At 50.2% G+C, this 15683-nt stretch overlaps 1 protein-coding gene across 1 annotated transcript in view; it reads right to left on the bottom strand.

The window, feature by feature from the left end:
- The window catches only part of LOC131584838 (centrosome-associated protein CEP250-like), a 132857-nt gene that overhangs the window by 54113 nt on the left and 63061 nt on the right, over positions 1–15683 (bottom strand). Inside the window, exons 24-33 of the mRNA XM_058850343.1 lie at positions 11156–11241; positions 8747–8794; positions 7788–7941; positions 6167–6360; positions 5312–5459; positions 4429–4608; positions 3732–3818; positions 2521–2801; positions 1157–1316; positions 275–578 (exon numbers count right to left, since the gene is read on the bottom strand). Of these exons, the coding sequence (XP_058706326.1) occupies positions 275–578; positions 1157–1316; positions 2521–2801; positions 3732–3818; positions 4429–4608; positions 5312–5459; positions 6167–6360; positions 7788–7941; positions 8747–8794; positions 11156–11241 (1642 nt within the window). The remainder of the gene's footprint in view (positions 1–274; positions 579–1156; positions 1317–2520; positions 2802–3731; positions 3819–4428; positions 4609–5311; positions 5460–6166; positions 6361–7787; positions 7942–8746; positions 8795–11155; positions 11242–15683) is intronic.

The raw sequence follows: 15683 nt of genomic DNA, 5'->3' as shown, positions 1-15683 counted from the left end.
CTGAGGCATCCAGCTCCAGCTGCTTAGCACAGACACAGCACCTTAAAGGCATCAGCCGTGGATGGGATCAGCCACAGCAGAGCCAGTTGGCACTGCCAGCCACAGCATTGTTCTCAAAAAAAATCTTTCACAGGCACTTGCACAGGATGGATGAATCTCATACTGGTTGTTTTTCCTGTCTGCCATCTCTGGGCAAAGGCCTTTACCTCTACATAGGATCAGAGATCCCCACTGGTGGAACAGGATGGGACAATGGATGGGAGAGAAGTTGTACCTTGCTGAGTTTCCTCCAACAGTGTCTGCAGCTCCTGATTGCAGGCCTTGATTTGGTTGTTGTCAGCCTGAGCCATCCTCAGCTCCATCTCCATGGCCTCACAGTGTGTGGCCATGGTCTCTGCTCTTTGCTCAGAGCTCTGAAGCCTCAGACGCAGCTCAGACACCTCAGCCTCCAGCACATGCACAGCGTCCCTCAAGCTCTGTTCTCCTGCTCGGGACTTTTCCAGCTCCTGCAGCAGCTCCTTCTCTCGAGTTGCCTTGGCAGCCTCCATCTCCAACACTGCATCTTGCAGGGCCTGGATCTGGAAGATGGATGCAGAGAGCCTCAGGGACAGGGCTGCTCCTGTGGCAGCAGAGTGGGCAGTAGGGAGAGCATTGATGGAGAAATGACTTCAGGCAGAAATACGCCAGAAACAGAAGGTGCAGAACCAAGGATTCCAGTGGAGACAAAGGTAGAGAAAACAGGGAAAGGGAGGCAAGGGGTATCCTTGAGGCTGCAGCTCTGAACACGGGCTGAACTGGCTGTGGTGGAAGTGCCCTGCCCAGCCTGCCATAGCCACGTCTGTGTCCCCACATTGCTCAGTGCCTGGCACAGGCACCAATCCTGTCAGGGACAGCACTGCTAACAGAGGGACAGAGAAGCTCCAGAGGAGTGTGCTGCTGCTTCTCCTCCCACATTTCTTGCTGGGACCCAGGAGAGAATGGGGGAAAACTTTGGCAGCAGACACCAGATCCAGCCTTGGCCTGAGGGTGCAGCAGCAGCAGCCCTGGGCAGAACACGGCGGCAGTGGATGCTGCTGGGAGGGGAAAGAGGTTGGGACTACCATGCCAAAGGTGGTGTTGTGTGTCCCTGAAGAAGAGGATGGAGTGCACAGCTTACCTGGGTGTTGAGCTTCTGCATTTTTCTGGCACGAATTGAAGAGAGGTGTTCAGCCTGCTGAAGAGCAGAATTGAACTGAGACAGCTGATTGTTCAGTGCCACGTTCTTCTCTTCCAGTGATCTGAGGCACACGTTCTTTTTCTCCAGAGACAGAATCAGCCTAGAAGGGAAGCATGCAACTCATTACTAATGGTATCACATTTTATAAACTCCTAGGACTTGCACCACCTCAGAGAAAACTGCTCTGTTCGATGAGGTTTGTCAGAACAACTTGGCTGTTTGTTCCCCCTGCAGTCACAGCCCAGCATGTGCCCACTCTGCTCTAGTTCCTGAAAGAACAGGGAGTTCCTGCCTACATGGAATATCTTCTATTTGAGATGGGCATGTGAACACAAACCTAACAAAATCCTAGAATGAAGACATTAGGGGAGAGGAAGAATTTTCCTCTGACTAACCAGGCTCCAAGGGGAAGAGCTTTGGTCAACATGGAAGAGACATTTCCTTCCCCCATCTTGTATGTCCAGGTAGGAGGAGCAGCACCCTACAGCCAGGAGACGTCTGGGAAGTTCCCTGAGATTTACCAGCACCCATCCTACTTGCAGCTGGAGGAACAAAGGCCCAAGGCAGAAGTGGCAACAGAGGCTTGGAGCTCAAGCTGATGGAAGATGCAGAAACCTCCAGGCAAGCAAGAGTGCTCTGCCTTTCCTTTGTCTTCTTCTTGGAAGAAGAATCCTGTGGCACTGAAGACTGGCTTGACTTGATCAGCTGGAGGAGCCCCCCTATCCTTGCTCTGGTTTCTTGCATTCTTTGCACAGTCAGTAACACCTGTGAGTGTGGAGGGTGGCAGGGACCCTGCTTGAGCCCCTCCAGGCTCCGGGGGGCATTTTGTCAGGAACAATGCACCAGAGACATTCTTGTTTCTCGGGTGCCTCCCAGGGCAATCTGGGCTTGATCAGCACTCAGGGCCCTAAGAAGGTTCAGCCCAGCAAAGGCATCAGATGCCAGGATGATCAGATCCCAAAGGCTTCAAGTTACAGCAGCCCAGGTGGAGCTGATGGATGTATCCAGCTCCTTACACTGCAGCTCCAGCACTGTTAACACACCCACCTAACCTAACCTAACCTAACAGCACAACACTCCCTAGAGGGAAAGAGCTACCCCAAAAGCCTTGGTCTTCAGAAAAAATCTAACTAAAGGCCTAACATGTTAGAGAATGAACAGAACATACAGATAATGAGATGTGTCTTCATGGAGACTTCAGAATCTGCCACTTAGGAAATGCTGCCAGAGCCCCAGGTAGGTGCAAAGATGGCAAAGAGGGAATGCATTCACCACAATGCAGAGTCCCACAGGCTTTCATTTACCTGGTTCTTTCCCTCTTTAGGGCACTCACAAAAGCATGGTATTCTGAATTTTTGTGTGCCACTTCTTCCCAATGACTCCATTCCCTCTCCACATTCTGCAGGTACACTTGAAGCTTCTTCTTCTGATGTTCTTTCTCCCCCAGCTGCTTCTGGATGTGATCAGCCTCCAATTGCTTCTGCCTTGTCTCTTCCTGGGCTTCATTCACATCCTTCTGGGCTCTCTGGACTGTGCTTTCCTGGAACTCTCGGGAGGCTGCCAGCTGAGATGTCAACTCTTCCACCTCAAATCAAACAGAACAAAGCAGTCAGAGGCGACAGCCACAGCCTGCCACTGTCAGCCTGAGCAGAGGCCGTGAGGAAAGGGAAAGGACAACTTTCCATTTCTCCCTGTCCTGAAAACACCAGATTCACAATGGATATGGACAACTTTGTTAAGTCTCTAAGTGGCCCAACAAGCGCATCTGAAAAAGCATCTCTCAAACCAAGGCTAGCAAGAAGAGGCCAGCAGGAGTCCATGCTGATGGTTGCTGGCCAACAGCCCAGAGGACTGGCCCAGCTGTCCAGGGCAGCAGCAGCTGAGATTCAGCAGAGCACTGAGTGTCCTTCAGAGCAGCTGCCATGGAGCCCCCACAGCATGAGGCAGCCCCAGGGATCACCCCATCAGCTGCTGCTCTGCCATGGAAAAGCAAGAAGGCCACAGAGTCCTCCCTGGGTGACTGCAGTGCCACTGCTGTTTCACTCACCTGCTTTTGTAGAGCATCCCTCTGCTCAAGGAGGACATTCATCTCCTCTTTCATGCTTTGTAGTTCCTCCTTGTGCCTCTTCTGTGCTGTCTGGATTTCATTCTGAGCTTCCTGCAGCTCAGCTTGCAGTTTTGCCTTGATGGTCTAGCAACAAAATGCAGAGCAACTTCCTGGGACCTGCCCTCAGGCTCAGATTTTTGCACTTGCTGTCTCAAAATCCCATTCTTTCAGCTACTCCTTCTGGCTTCCCAACCCAGCTCTGCTTGTACTGCAAGCCCTTGTTCCTGGGGCTGAGCTCTGGAGCTTACCAGGCTCTGTGCTCCCAGAGCCTGAGGAATCCCTTGCCCCCTCACTCCCAGGAGCTGCCTTTTGTGCCCTTGTCCCTGCCCTGCACTCCGTTCCCTGCCTACTCAGACTTACCTGTCCCTTCTCTTGCTGCTCCTTCACCTCCTGCCTGAGCTGCTGGACCTGCTGGCACGCTTGGCTGAGGTCTCCTCGAGTTTGGAGCAGTGTCTCTGTTAAAGCCCTCTTCTCATTCTGCTCCTTTTGCTGCACCTGCACAGAAGCAAAGAGCAGAGGGTTTCACACTTCCCTGCAACACCTGTGTGGCAAGAGGCAAAGACGGATGGGCTCACGCGCCCTCAGAGCACTTGGCTGCTGCTCCCCTGGGCCACTGTCTGCCCTGGGGAGCCACAGCTGCCCAGGAAGTGACTTAAAACACAGCCCAGAAGACATCTTGGGTTACTCTTCAGAAATACTCCAGACAAGTTGTTAAATAGATTTTTTTCATCTTTGTCAATGTTTCTGCTACACCCTCCCTGTGCTCACAAAAGAAAAGTCCTACAACCTCACTTTGGCACTGAACACCTACCTGCACACACCAGAAAGGGAGTGGTAAGAGAACAGTGAAGATACTCTGAGGTATGTCTTAGTAAAACAGTACACAGGAGTAGCACAAAAATCTCAGCTTAAAGCTTATGTTTCTGCCTGGCTTCCTGTGAGAGGGCTCATTCCTGGTCCCAAAGACAGACCTGTTCACCTTTCACCTGCCCAAATTCAATGCAGCAGACATGGAGGACATGCTCCAGACAGCCCCCATAGCCTGCCATCTCCACACCTCCAGCCTTGCAAAAAATCACACCAGTTCTCCCTTCAGAACCATTACCTGTCGCTTGGCTTTTTCAAATCTGATTTGTTGTTCTTGTTGTTGGGCCTGCAGGGTGGCAACTTTCTGCCTCATCTCAAGCAGCACCTCCTCGTGTTCCTGCTCTCTCTTTGCCTTCTCTTCTTGCCATTGTTCCAGCATCTCCTGCAACTCTGCATGGTGTCTTTCTTGCTCATTTTTCTGAAGAGGGGAGAAAGATTTTCAAGATTATGTCATAGGCAAGTTCCTTGCTGAAAAATGTGAAGCTTCATCCATCCCACAAACCCCAGCCTGAAAAGACAACAGCACTGGCTTTCTGCACTCCAGAAACCATGTCCTGTCAGGGAATTTAAAAGGAGGCTCAGCAGCTGCAAGAATCACAGCCTCATGGAATCATTTCTGTTGGGTAAAACCTTCACAAGCATTGGGCCCAAGCACTCACAAAAGGAGGTGTCATCTTCCCCTCCCAGAGGCCTCTGGCAGAGGATTGCTGCCCTTTCTCACCCTCAGGCTCTGCTTGTGCTAAACCTTCCCACAGGCCCAGCTTGGACAGTTCAGAAGCATATTGTCTCCTACCAGGTCTTGCAGGAGCTTGTTTATTTCCATTTGCTTGGCTGTTCCCTGAAGCCTGAGGCTTTCTTGACACTGCTTTTCTGCCTGCAAGAGCTGCAGAGCTCTCTCTTCCTGTTCCTTCCTCCTGAGAGCTCTCTCTGCTTCCAGCTCTCGTTGGAGGAATTTGACTTGTCCTGCAAACACCACCAACAGCAGGAGTCAGAGTCTTTACTGACTTTACTGACCTCAGGCCCTTTCAGTGCCTCCAGCCCCACCACTCCTCAGAAGCCCCGTGGACAGAGGTGGCTTTACAGGGTGCTTGGCTTCTCTTGGCAGGGGTGGCACCACAAACAAAGCACACGAGGTCCTCACCTTCTACCACTGCCTTGGCCTGTGTGACTGTGAGCACTTGAGCCTCCAGATGGGTCCTGCTCATCTCCAGCTGAGATATCTGCAGCTGAGCAGCAGACAGGCTGGATTCCAGGCTCTCCTTTGCTGCCCTACAAGTTGCAAATACAGAGAGGCATGGGTTGCTTGCTCCTGACACCCACAGCTGGTTATTCCAGGACAATGAGGCTCAAGATCCCCACACATGAGTATGGAAAATGGATCACATGGAAACTTGTCCAGAGAAGGCACTTTTGTGCCATTTCCATAGCAAAGCAGGGCCCTCTGAGAGAGTGCCCAGGCCTTGCTTATGGTCTGGCACAGCACACACAGCAGAGCCCAACTTGACCTCAACATCCAAAGCTTCACTTGCTGTTCCTGACCTATGACACTGGGGAGCTGTGCCCAAACAGGATGGGCATGACGAGTAAAGGCTCAGACTCTGCTCACAGCCCTTCTCTCGTCAGCACTTGCAAGCTGCTCTGCAGGGGGACAGAACAGACTCTTGCTCTGGCTGACTCCTGACTTTTTAATACTCTTGAAAATGGACATAAAGGTACATCATCTTCCAGACACCCTGTATTTAAGAGATTTCAGAACTACTTGGCATGATGCAGAAAAATCTCATGGTCATGGCAGCACTTGTAAAAAGTCAGAATATCCTTTTGTCTGAACAACAACTAGACTCAAGGGAGCGTTGCTGGCTTTAGGTGTCAGGAAAATTACCTTCGTATTGTGACATATTTTATTTCATGAGTCATTTCCATTTCCTGTCCATGGAATGTAAAAACATCTGAAAGGCTCTGCTCCCTGTCTTTACCTGGTCTCTGCCAGCTGCTTGCAAAGCTCTTGTTGCTGCTGTCCCATAGCTGCCAGTCGTCCCTCAAGGGCAGCTTTCTTCTGGCCCAGCAGCTCCTTCTCTCTGCACACCTGGGCCAGTGCGTGCCCTTGGCCAGAGGACTGCCGGCGCAGCTGCTCCAGAGCCCTGCTCGACGAGTCTTGCTCCTGGGAAACCTGGAAACAGGACAAGGTACAGCTTGAGCCCTTCCTCAGGAGCCCTGTGCAGAGCCAGCCAGTGCCACCTCGCAGGCAGCCAGAGGACAAGGAGCACCTGTGCTCTGGGCTCAAAGGTTCACAGCATCTGCCCTATGCAGCTCTGATACCCTGGGCTGCAAAAGCCTCTGCCACTGTTACCTTGGAGCTGCTGTGTCAAGCCCTGCTGCCTTGCCTGGGACCAGACAGCTCCTTGCCAACAAACATCCCTACTCCAAACTCCATGTTGTTACCCAAAAGTAATGCATCTTCCTCAAGTGACACTTGGCAAACAAAATTTCTATCAGGATCTATTTCAGCACTGGACATTTTCAGGAAGGTTGGGGAAAGCAATTTTGCTCCCTGAAGCACAGGAAAATATACAGGATTTCCCCCTCTAGAAAAAAAAACCATCAAAATGTCACCTCCTCACTTGTTCAGAGCAGCTCTCTGCAACGAGGGGATGCTTGGCAGGGAAATGGCTCTTGTGGTGAGCAGACATTTAGTGACTGATGGAAGTCTGGATGATGTGGCCAATGCAGATGTCTTTGTTCAGCAATTCACACCAACAATAGCACTTTTCTTACACAGAGAAGGTGTCTAATGGCAATTGCCATTAGACGAAAGCCAGAAGAGTAAACCGTGTTTTGAGCTCTTTTCTTCAAAAGCAAAATCTCTGCTGTGTATTTGCCAAACCTACCACATACCCCAGAACTGAGACTGTGTGAGAGGGACCATCAGAAACAAACCCTTGTCTTGCAGCTATCCTGTAACACCCAATCCAAACCTCCCCTGGCACAGCTTGGGGCCGTTTCCTCGTGTCCTGTCCCTTGCTCCCTGGGAGCAGAGCCCAACCCTCAGCTGCTGCACCTTCCTGTCACAGGAAGTTGTAGAGAGCAAGAAGGTGCCCCCTGAGCCTCCTTTTCTCCAGGCTGAGCCCCTCCAGCTCCCTCAGCCGCTTCTCGTCAGACCTGTGCTCCAGACCCTTCCCCAACTCCATTCCCTGTTTTAGAGGCTCTGTGGCTGCCCAAAGCAACAAATTTTGCAGAAGCAGGCAACACTTTGCTGATGAACATGCATATCCCTGGCTAAAAAATGTGTGTGCCATCTTGAGGCAGGTGTCCACAGCAGTGTCCCTGTCTTCTTCTGCCAGAAACAGCATCTGCACTGATCTGCCTGGCACAACTCCCACTCCCACAGGTGCTGCCTAGCAATGAGGTGTCCAGAGGCATGGTAACATCATCCCTCCTTTGCTCCAGCAGATCCCTCTGAAGCTGCAATTCCTCCAGCCTCTTGACTTCCAGCTCGCTCTGCAATGAGGGGTCTTCTCCCTCCAATGCAGCCTCCACTGTACAAGAAGGGCCAAGACAAGTTTTCAAGGGAAAACCCATCTCAATTCCTAAACCAACCTTCATCCTGTCCTGCTGCTGGGCCTTTTCCACCTGGGCTGACGTTTCCTTCTGCTTCTCGGTGTTCCTTTGATGCAGCCACAAGGCTCCTGGCTCTGGGATTCCAATGCATTGCAGCAGCTTTTCCCTGGACTTCTCAAGGTTTTTGCAGCAACTGCAGAGACAAGGCTCAGTCAGAAGAACAAAGAGGCCTCAAGAGTCACTGATCCCATTTCCAGCACTCCAGGCTGGGCAGGGGGCAGTGGGCTAAGGAGGACCTTGCTCTTTCCCTCCCAAGGAAATCCTCCAGAGGCAAAGGGGAAGGAAAGCAGGATTTTGCCTTCCTTCAGTGAGAAGCAGTGGCTGGGCAGTGGCACTCAAAGAACAGAATTCAGGGAAGCGGTATGGTGAGAAGAAGGAGTCTTCTATTCCAACATGGCTGTGCATCTCCCACACAGCCTTAGGAGTCATGAAAAGCCCTGACAGGACGATGCTAAAGAGCCACACATGGTAGGGCAGGTGATTTCTTCACCCAGGAACCTCTGAACTCCCAGACCTAGAAGCAGATTGCCTGTGGAATGTAGGAGGAGGAGGAGGAGGAAATGCTCACCCTCTGATTTCTTCTAGCAGACTCTCTATCTGCTCACGGCAGCTTGTTACCATTTGGGTTTGCTTGTCCATTTGATCAATATGTTGCTGCAAGCGCCCACAACTCCCTGAGACTTCCTGAAGCAGTCCAAAGGGATCCTGTTTATCAGTGGATGTCAGAGATGAGGGAATGCTGCCAGGATTGTCAGTGAAGATGATGGAATGGGCCATGCTGTCACCGTCGTCTATCAGCGCCTGAAAGCCCACATCCAGCTGTTAGTCAGGCATTCTCTTCCTATTCCAAAGTACCACTGAGATGCCTCTTCTGATCCCACAAGAACCAGTGTCTATTCAGTTTCAAAATCCCAGGCAGCTCAGCACAGTTTACTCACCTCAGGGGCTCTGGAGGATTGTCCCTGGTGAGAAAGTCCTCGAGCTCCCTGGAAGAGCACAGGGAAGAGCACAGTCAGAGTGCATGCCTGCCCCCAAGGCAGTCGCCTCTAAGTGTTTCCCAGCCTGTCCCAGAGCACAGCAATTCCAGCTGAGCTCTTCCTCCCCTCCTTGGGAATATTTTCAGACCACTAGTTTGACAGCAGCACAAACAAACATGCTGGAAGGTGTCTCATCATTTCTAAGGACTCCAAAATGGGCATTGCCCAGAGACCCATCCATCCTGGCCTTGAACACTCCCAGGGATCCAGTGGCAGCCACAGCTTCCCTGGGCAACCCATGCCAGGGCCCCAGCACCCTGACAGGGCAGAACTCCCTGCAAATATCCTATCCATCCCTGCCCTGTCTCAGTGGGAAACCATTGTCCCTTGTCCTGTCCTTTCAGGCCCCTGGCTTAAGTTGCTGTCCAGCTCTCTTGCAGGCCCTTCCTTCATGCATTGACAGGGGCTCTAAGATCACCCTGGAACCTTCTCCCACCTGGACAACCCCAACTCTTGCCTCCTTTGCCCTTGGCATAGGTACTCCAGCTTTTGGAGAATCTTCCTATTATCCCCATGGCCTCCCTTAGGCCACTGGGGATCATCTCAGAAATGTCTGAGAGAAACCCATGTTTGCCTCTGGGATGTGCTGAGGCTGCGCTGTAAATTAGGCTGAGGGGAAGGCGATGACCCTTGTTTGTGCCCATGGCCTCTGGTGGGACAAGGATGGAGGAGGAGATGTGGCTGTGCTCTGGGATGGCCAGGTGCCCCCCATTCCCTCCCAGGCCTGTCCCCACGGCAAGCACCAAAGCTGCTGGAGCTCTGGAACAGCCGACTGTTAAACCCTTGCTATTCCCAAAGGGAACCCTTCCCTGAGGCACAGCCCAGGCCCACCCAGGCCCCTGCAGGGCTTGGCACAAGGAGAGCAGTGGCTTTCTCACTCACCCGTCGCGTGTCCATCTGTTCCTTGGCACGACCAGTGTCCAAAGTGCAGTGTCCAAAAGCACTTGGCCTTCACAGGGTTTAACCCCAGTGTTCAAAGGCACTTGGCCTTTACAGGGTCCAAAACCCAATCTCCAAAGGCCCTTGGACACTCGGTTAAAATCCCAGTATCTAAAGGCCCTTGGCCTTTGCAGGGTCCAAACCCCAATTTCCAAAGGCCTTGGCCTTTGCAGGGTCCAAACCCCAATCTCCAAAGGTTCTTGGCCTTTGCAGGGTCAATAGCACACAATCAAAGTGCTGTTGACCGTCGCAAGGTCCAAGCCCCAATGCTCATGAGCTGTTGACAGCTCGAGGGTCCAAACCCTAAAAGCCAAGAGCTCTGTTTGTTGCCAGGGTGCAACCCCCAACATTCCAGGGACTGTTGATGGTTGCCACGGTGCAACCCCCAACATTCCATGGACTGTTGATGGTTGCCAGGGTCTGAGTCCCAACATTCCATGGACTGTTGACGGTTGCCAGGGTCCAAATCCCAACATTCCAGGGACTGTTGGAGCGGCCCTCCCTGGCTCTCCCCCCATCCCAGCTCCCTGCTGGCCCTGGCACCTGCCCTGCCTCCCCCATGTCCCCACAGCCCTGCTGGGCAGCTGGGCAGGGACCTGTCTCATAACATGAGTTCCAAGTTGCTGCTCCAGGCAGCACCTGTTTCAAGGCTCAGGATTCTCAAGACCCGCATGCTTTTTTGGGATGCGCTTAGTTCCTGAGTCACAGCAATTCTTCTGTCTTCCCTGACCAAGGGGAGATGTCAGGAAAAGCCTAAAATAGTTCTTGGTGTTTATAAGTATTCATGGAAAGTAAAGCTTTGCCTTTAGAACAGCCACCTGAGGAGGAAAAATGGTGTTTCATGAATTTTTCAAATTTCTACACAGAAATGCCTAGAGCTGCAGTGTTTAAGGCTCATAAAATAGATTAGGAATCCTGAGACAGCCACAAGTGCATTTTTTTTCTGCTCTGCTCTCTGTTTGGTAATATATCACTAGGTCTTCTAGGCAGAAGAGAAGTCTTGCTGCTTACATCAAAGATTCCTCACTAGGAACAGACCTTCAAGAACCAAATGGGTCTACTTGGAAAAGCTTTGGCAGGTGTTTCTTGCCCTCATCTTTGATAGTGTTTGTCTGTGTCCTAGTGAGGATTTCTGTGCCCCAGTTGACAGGAACTGCCTTCTGAGCAGGGCACAAATCCTCTGTGCACAAGAGCTGCACCTGCCTTCTCCAGGGCCTGTCTCTCCAGAGACTGATGGCCCAAGGATGGCCGTGCCAATCTGTTAAGATTCAGAGACCGATGCAGCTTCAAGTCTCTGCATCCACAAGAGCAGCTTTGGGCTCCTTGAGCACAGCTGCAAAGGAGCAGGACAGCTCCTGGTGAAGGTCTGACAGCTCCTGGCTGGTCCTTGAGCAGCTCTCAATGTAGTTCTGCCGGTGCTGTCGGTCTCGGGCCAGCTGTGACTGCAGCAGGGACACCTGAAAGAGGCACAAGGCCCGGCTCAGACAAGCCCACGCTGGCAGCAGCATCCACAGCCCCACGGTACCGGCTGTCAGGGCAGACACAGCCTCCAACTGCAGCCCTCACCAACACTCTGCCCTTGGGGAAGGGGAAAGGAACAGGCTCCCAGACTGGCCCTGAACAGAGCTCAGATGATCAACAAGTCCAGTCCAAGGCTGCCAAACCCTTCCCAGTACATCCCTCAGCCCCCACAGGTCTAGCAGAGTGAGTTCCAACAGCAGTGAGGAACCCAACTCTGATTTCCAAAGGACCCATTTGGGCCACTGACCCCTTGCTCCACAGGCTGTGCATCAGCTGTGGGCTGCTGCTGCTCCCCTGAGCTGCTGGAGGACTCTTCTCCTTGAGCTGCTGGACAGCCAGCCCAGGCCTGAGGGGAATGTTGTGCTTGGGCTTTTTTTGGTCCTTTCTTGAGGGATTTTAGCACCCAAAGCCCCATTTTACACCTCCCTCTTTTTTAATTATTCATTAAATGTGGCTATAACTGATTTATATATGCCTACATTTATTATGCTTCTACACCATTTAATTTTGAGGGATACTCAAAGGGGTTTGGGGTGTTTACTTGTTTTTTCCAGGTTTTAGTGCACAGTCTGCCTTTTCAAACTTTCACTGCTTAAATGTTACTAAAAGATAGCCTGAAATATTTCATACTTCTTGGAATTTATTCCATTTTTGTCAGTTTTGTTGAAATTTGGAGGAGGTTTTGAGGCTTTTCCCAGGCAGCCAATGACTGAGGGCAGTTTGGCTGAGGCGGGAACCCTCAGCCCCGCCCCCGTCCCGCTCAGCCAATCCCTGAGGGCACTTTTCCCTGCCCGCAGTTTGGGCGGGAGCCGCCCCCCATTGTCAATCATTGAGGGGGTTCGGCTGAGGCGGGAACTTCTCCCCAGCCTCCCCTCGCTGGTCACTGCCGCCCCTCCCCTGCCTCGCTCCCAGCGGCTCCTTGTGACTCTGAATTTTCCCCAGCTGCCCCAGTCTGGACTGGTTTATACTGGTTTATTCTCCCCCCTCCCCAGGTAGAGGAGCTCCTCTACCCCCACCGCCCAGAGCATACAAGTCATGTCGCTAGAGCTTCCTGACCACAAAGGAGACAGAGCAGTCCTGTAAAAGTCCTGTGATTCGAACAAAGGGAAAGAGTCCATTAGGCGTGTCTCCAATGGGATCTCTCTGAATCAGTTGGAGCAAGTAGCCTTCTTTTCTTCTCATTCCTTTTCCCTGTTGCCTGGGGTACTTGGAAGGTGCTCGAGACATCCTGATCCACCTATCCATGTCCCTCATATTATGTGCCCTCTGTAAAACACATGACCCATGATCATTACAACTAGCTAAATCAATTGATATTTTTCAGTGAGCTTTACTAATGGAGATGGGCTGCTCCTCAGCCAAGGTCATGCTAAACTCCTGAACTTTGGGAAGAAGAACCAAGACTTTTATAGGATTGTGAGAGATGAGGTGATATTTGCTGAAGCCAAAAGGTTATTAGGTGAAAGAATTATGAAAAACGAGGTTCACTCTCCTGTAACATTTTAGAAGGTTTAATAGAGACAATAAGACACAGAAAATAAAGCAAAGAGTAAGGGCTGGATGCCTTGGCTCTCTGCCAAGAGCACACCTGGTGCTTTGGAAACACCCTTTATATACCATTTGTACAGTATGGACTATATGCATATTCAGACTTTTCTAGGAAATGTTTTGCATGGCCACTCTTTGGGTCCACCTTTCTAGAGCATGCGTGTTTCTTGACTTTGTGCATTTAATTTCTCTCTTATCGTCTTTGAACTTGGGCCATGGCTTGTTCTTCCACAGGCAGTAAGTGTTGAGAGCAGCCTGGGCCCCCTCATCTGTTCACTGGAGGTTATCCTGTCTGTTCTGACAGGACTTAAACCTAACGTCTAAAATTCTTCTGATCTATGCCTCCGTTCTAGTTAACAGCAGGAGAGTAAGAAGAAGACATTGCAAAAGCTATTCTAACATTATACATGCACCATTCATCTTAATACTTGTGAAAAGCCAATATCACAATATGTATTTATAACAGAAGGAAAGTTGCTGGTTCTGTGTGTTGCCGGTTCTGTGTGTTGCCATTTGTGGTTTGGATATGTTCTGCTTGGTTTGTTGGGTGCTGTTGTGGGCTGGGAGAGGGGAGGGGTTGAAGACCTGGAGACAAAGGAAGTAGAATGAGAGAGGAGGGGACAGAAAAGTAGGCAGTTGGGAGAGAATGTAAAGTCCAGTGTACCCAGCCGTGATGGATTAGCATTTAAGAAAACAAAGGGAAACACCTAAGGAAGTTTAGGCTTCCTGGAGGCAGATGGGAGTTTTTCTCCTGGCCAATAACTAGCCATTTCTGACAACTGACAGTAGTTTTCACCATTGAGAAGTGGGATCAACCTGTGAACACCACCTTAAGACCTAAGCCCGAGAATTTCTGGTTCTCTTTGGTTTCTGGCTTTTGAAGAAGTAACAGGGTTTCAGTTCAGCCTCCTCCTCCCCCCACCCAGGCCGGAGAAGGCTGCGGGGGGGGGCAGGGCTGGCCAGAGTTGTACTCTTCCCGGGGAGGATGGAGAGTGTGAAGTGTCAGGAGCCCCTTCTCGGAGGGCTCGCTGGGCCTTGCACAGCAGGCCTGCTGGGCCAGGCCGGTCCCTGGCTCGGCTGCAGTTTCTGCCACTGCTGAGTTTCACCAGAGACTGCTGAGTAAAGAGAAGAAAGCCATTGACCTGCAGCGCGCTGAGACAGTGGCCACACTCTCCAGAGCAGCCATGAAAAATCTTCCATCGCAGACAGCTCCAGCCGCCGCTCCGGCAGAGATCACAAGACCATCTACAAGGCCTGGGCAAGATTTGAACCCTTTCACTACCCAGATGAGACTTGCAGGTTAGACTTTTTTTTTTTTTTTTCCGGAGAGAGGGGAAGAGAGAGCGTGATCAACAGGTAAAGAGGCACCACAAACTATCAAAGACAGTGAAAAAAGGAATTAAGCTTGAGACGGGAGAGAGAAATAAGGAGATGCTTTAATAAGCTGAAATATTCTTTTGCTAAAACTACTGAGATGGACAATAGTGTTCTGAAAAAACTCCATTAATTCATGAAAGAGTATTTGGGGGGAAATAGAGTATTTCAAAGTGTGGATTTAAGCAAATAGTGAAGTAGTTGTGATCTTATGTGATGCTGGAACAGAAATGGAGAAGTGAGAGTTGTTAAAAATTTGCAGCCTTTAAGAGGCAAAGAGAAAACTTGTGGTTCCAGAAATGCTTACAGAGACAGATGAAGAGAACTTTTGCCTTTGAATAACTCATCCTTGAAATGACACCCCCTCTTGACTCATTAGCCCATAACACACCTCAGAGTGGTGTGAAATGGGAGGAGAGAACTGATGGCAGAGTTCTCCAGGTGGCTGGCATCAGAAAAATAGAAAACCATTAGAAAATGTTTATCTTCTGAAAAACTCCATAAATCAGCAGAAGAGAACTTCTTTTTCTCTACAAAGACTGATGAAGCGACTATAGCAAAGCTGGGACTGTTTTAACCACCAAGGTTTTGTCTCTATGTTGTCATGTGAACAAGACAATGGTTGTGTGGTAAAGAAAAAGAGTTCTAGAAGTTCTAGTCTGGTTTCTTATTCTTGTAGTTAGGTTAAGAAACCTTCTTTGTTCCTTGTAAGTTTTAAGCCTGTTTTGCTCTTGTTCTAACCCATATCTCACGGCAAGAAATAAGTAAGTTTTCTAGTGATTTTTTAGCTGATGCTTTAAAACCACAACAGGCTTAGAATGATAATGTGCAGTCACCATCATTGGCAACTATCATTGCAATATCTTTCCTTTTACCAGGGGGAATGGCTGCCATAAATGCGAAAAATATAGCTCATCTTGCCTGTTGGGGAGAAAAACAGCTTAATTTAAATTTGAAAATGTTGAGTGAGTTGCTAACTGATGTTGATGGTATTAGGCATGCTACCTTGCAAAATCACGCAGCTATAGATTTTTTGTTGTCAGCACAGACGCGGGTGTGAAGATTTTGAAGATTTCCGACTGGCTTGCTAGGTTAGGTTTAAAGGGTTGGTGGCAGACCTTGATCAAGGGGGCAATAATGTTACTGCTTGTATTTCCAGGTTTTATGCTGATTCTTCCTTGTTTGTTACAAGGCCTTCAACAAATGTTGCACAATTTAGTTATTCCAATTTTTAAGAAGAGAGGGGGAGATGTAAGAGTCTGGGCTGCGTTAGAACAAATTTGACCATAAAGAGGAACACTTAAGAACAAGAGCAGGGTTATCAGACAGGGAAGGGACAGTCGTGGTCAGCAAGAGAACACAAAGAAAGAGCTAAACAGGATGAGAAATAGAGAAATTGGACAAGTTGTGGTCCGGTATACGCAAATGTAATTATCCAATAAGAATGCTTCTAATG

Source organism: Poecile atricapillus, chromosome 15 (assembly GCF_030490865.1).
Source record: "Poecile atricapillus isolate bPoeAtr1 chromosome 15, bPoeAtr1.hap1, whole genome shotgun sequence".
Classification (NCBI taxonomy): Eukaryota; Metazoa; Chordata; class Aves; order Passeriformes; family Paridae; genus Poecile; species Poecile atricapillus.
Note: the sequence above shows the minus strand (reverse complement) of the source record. Positions and strands in the feature narration are given on the sequence as shown.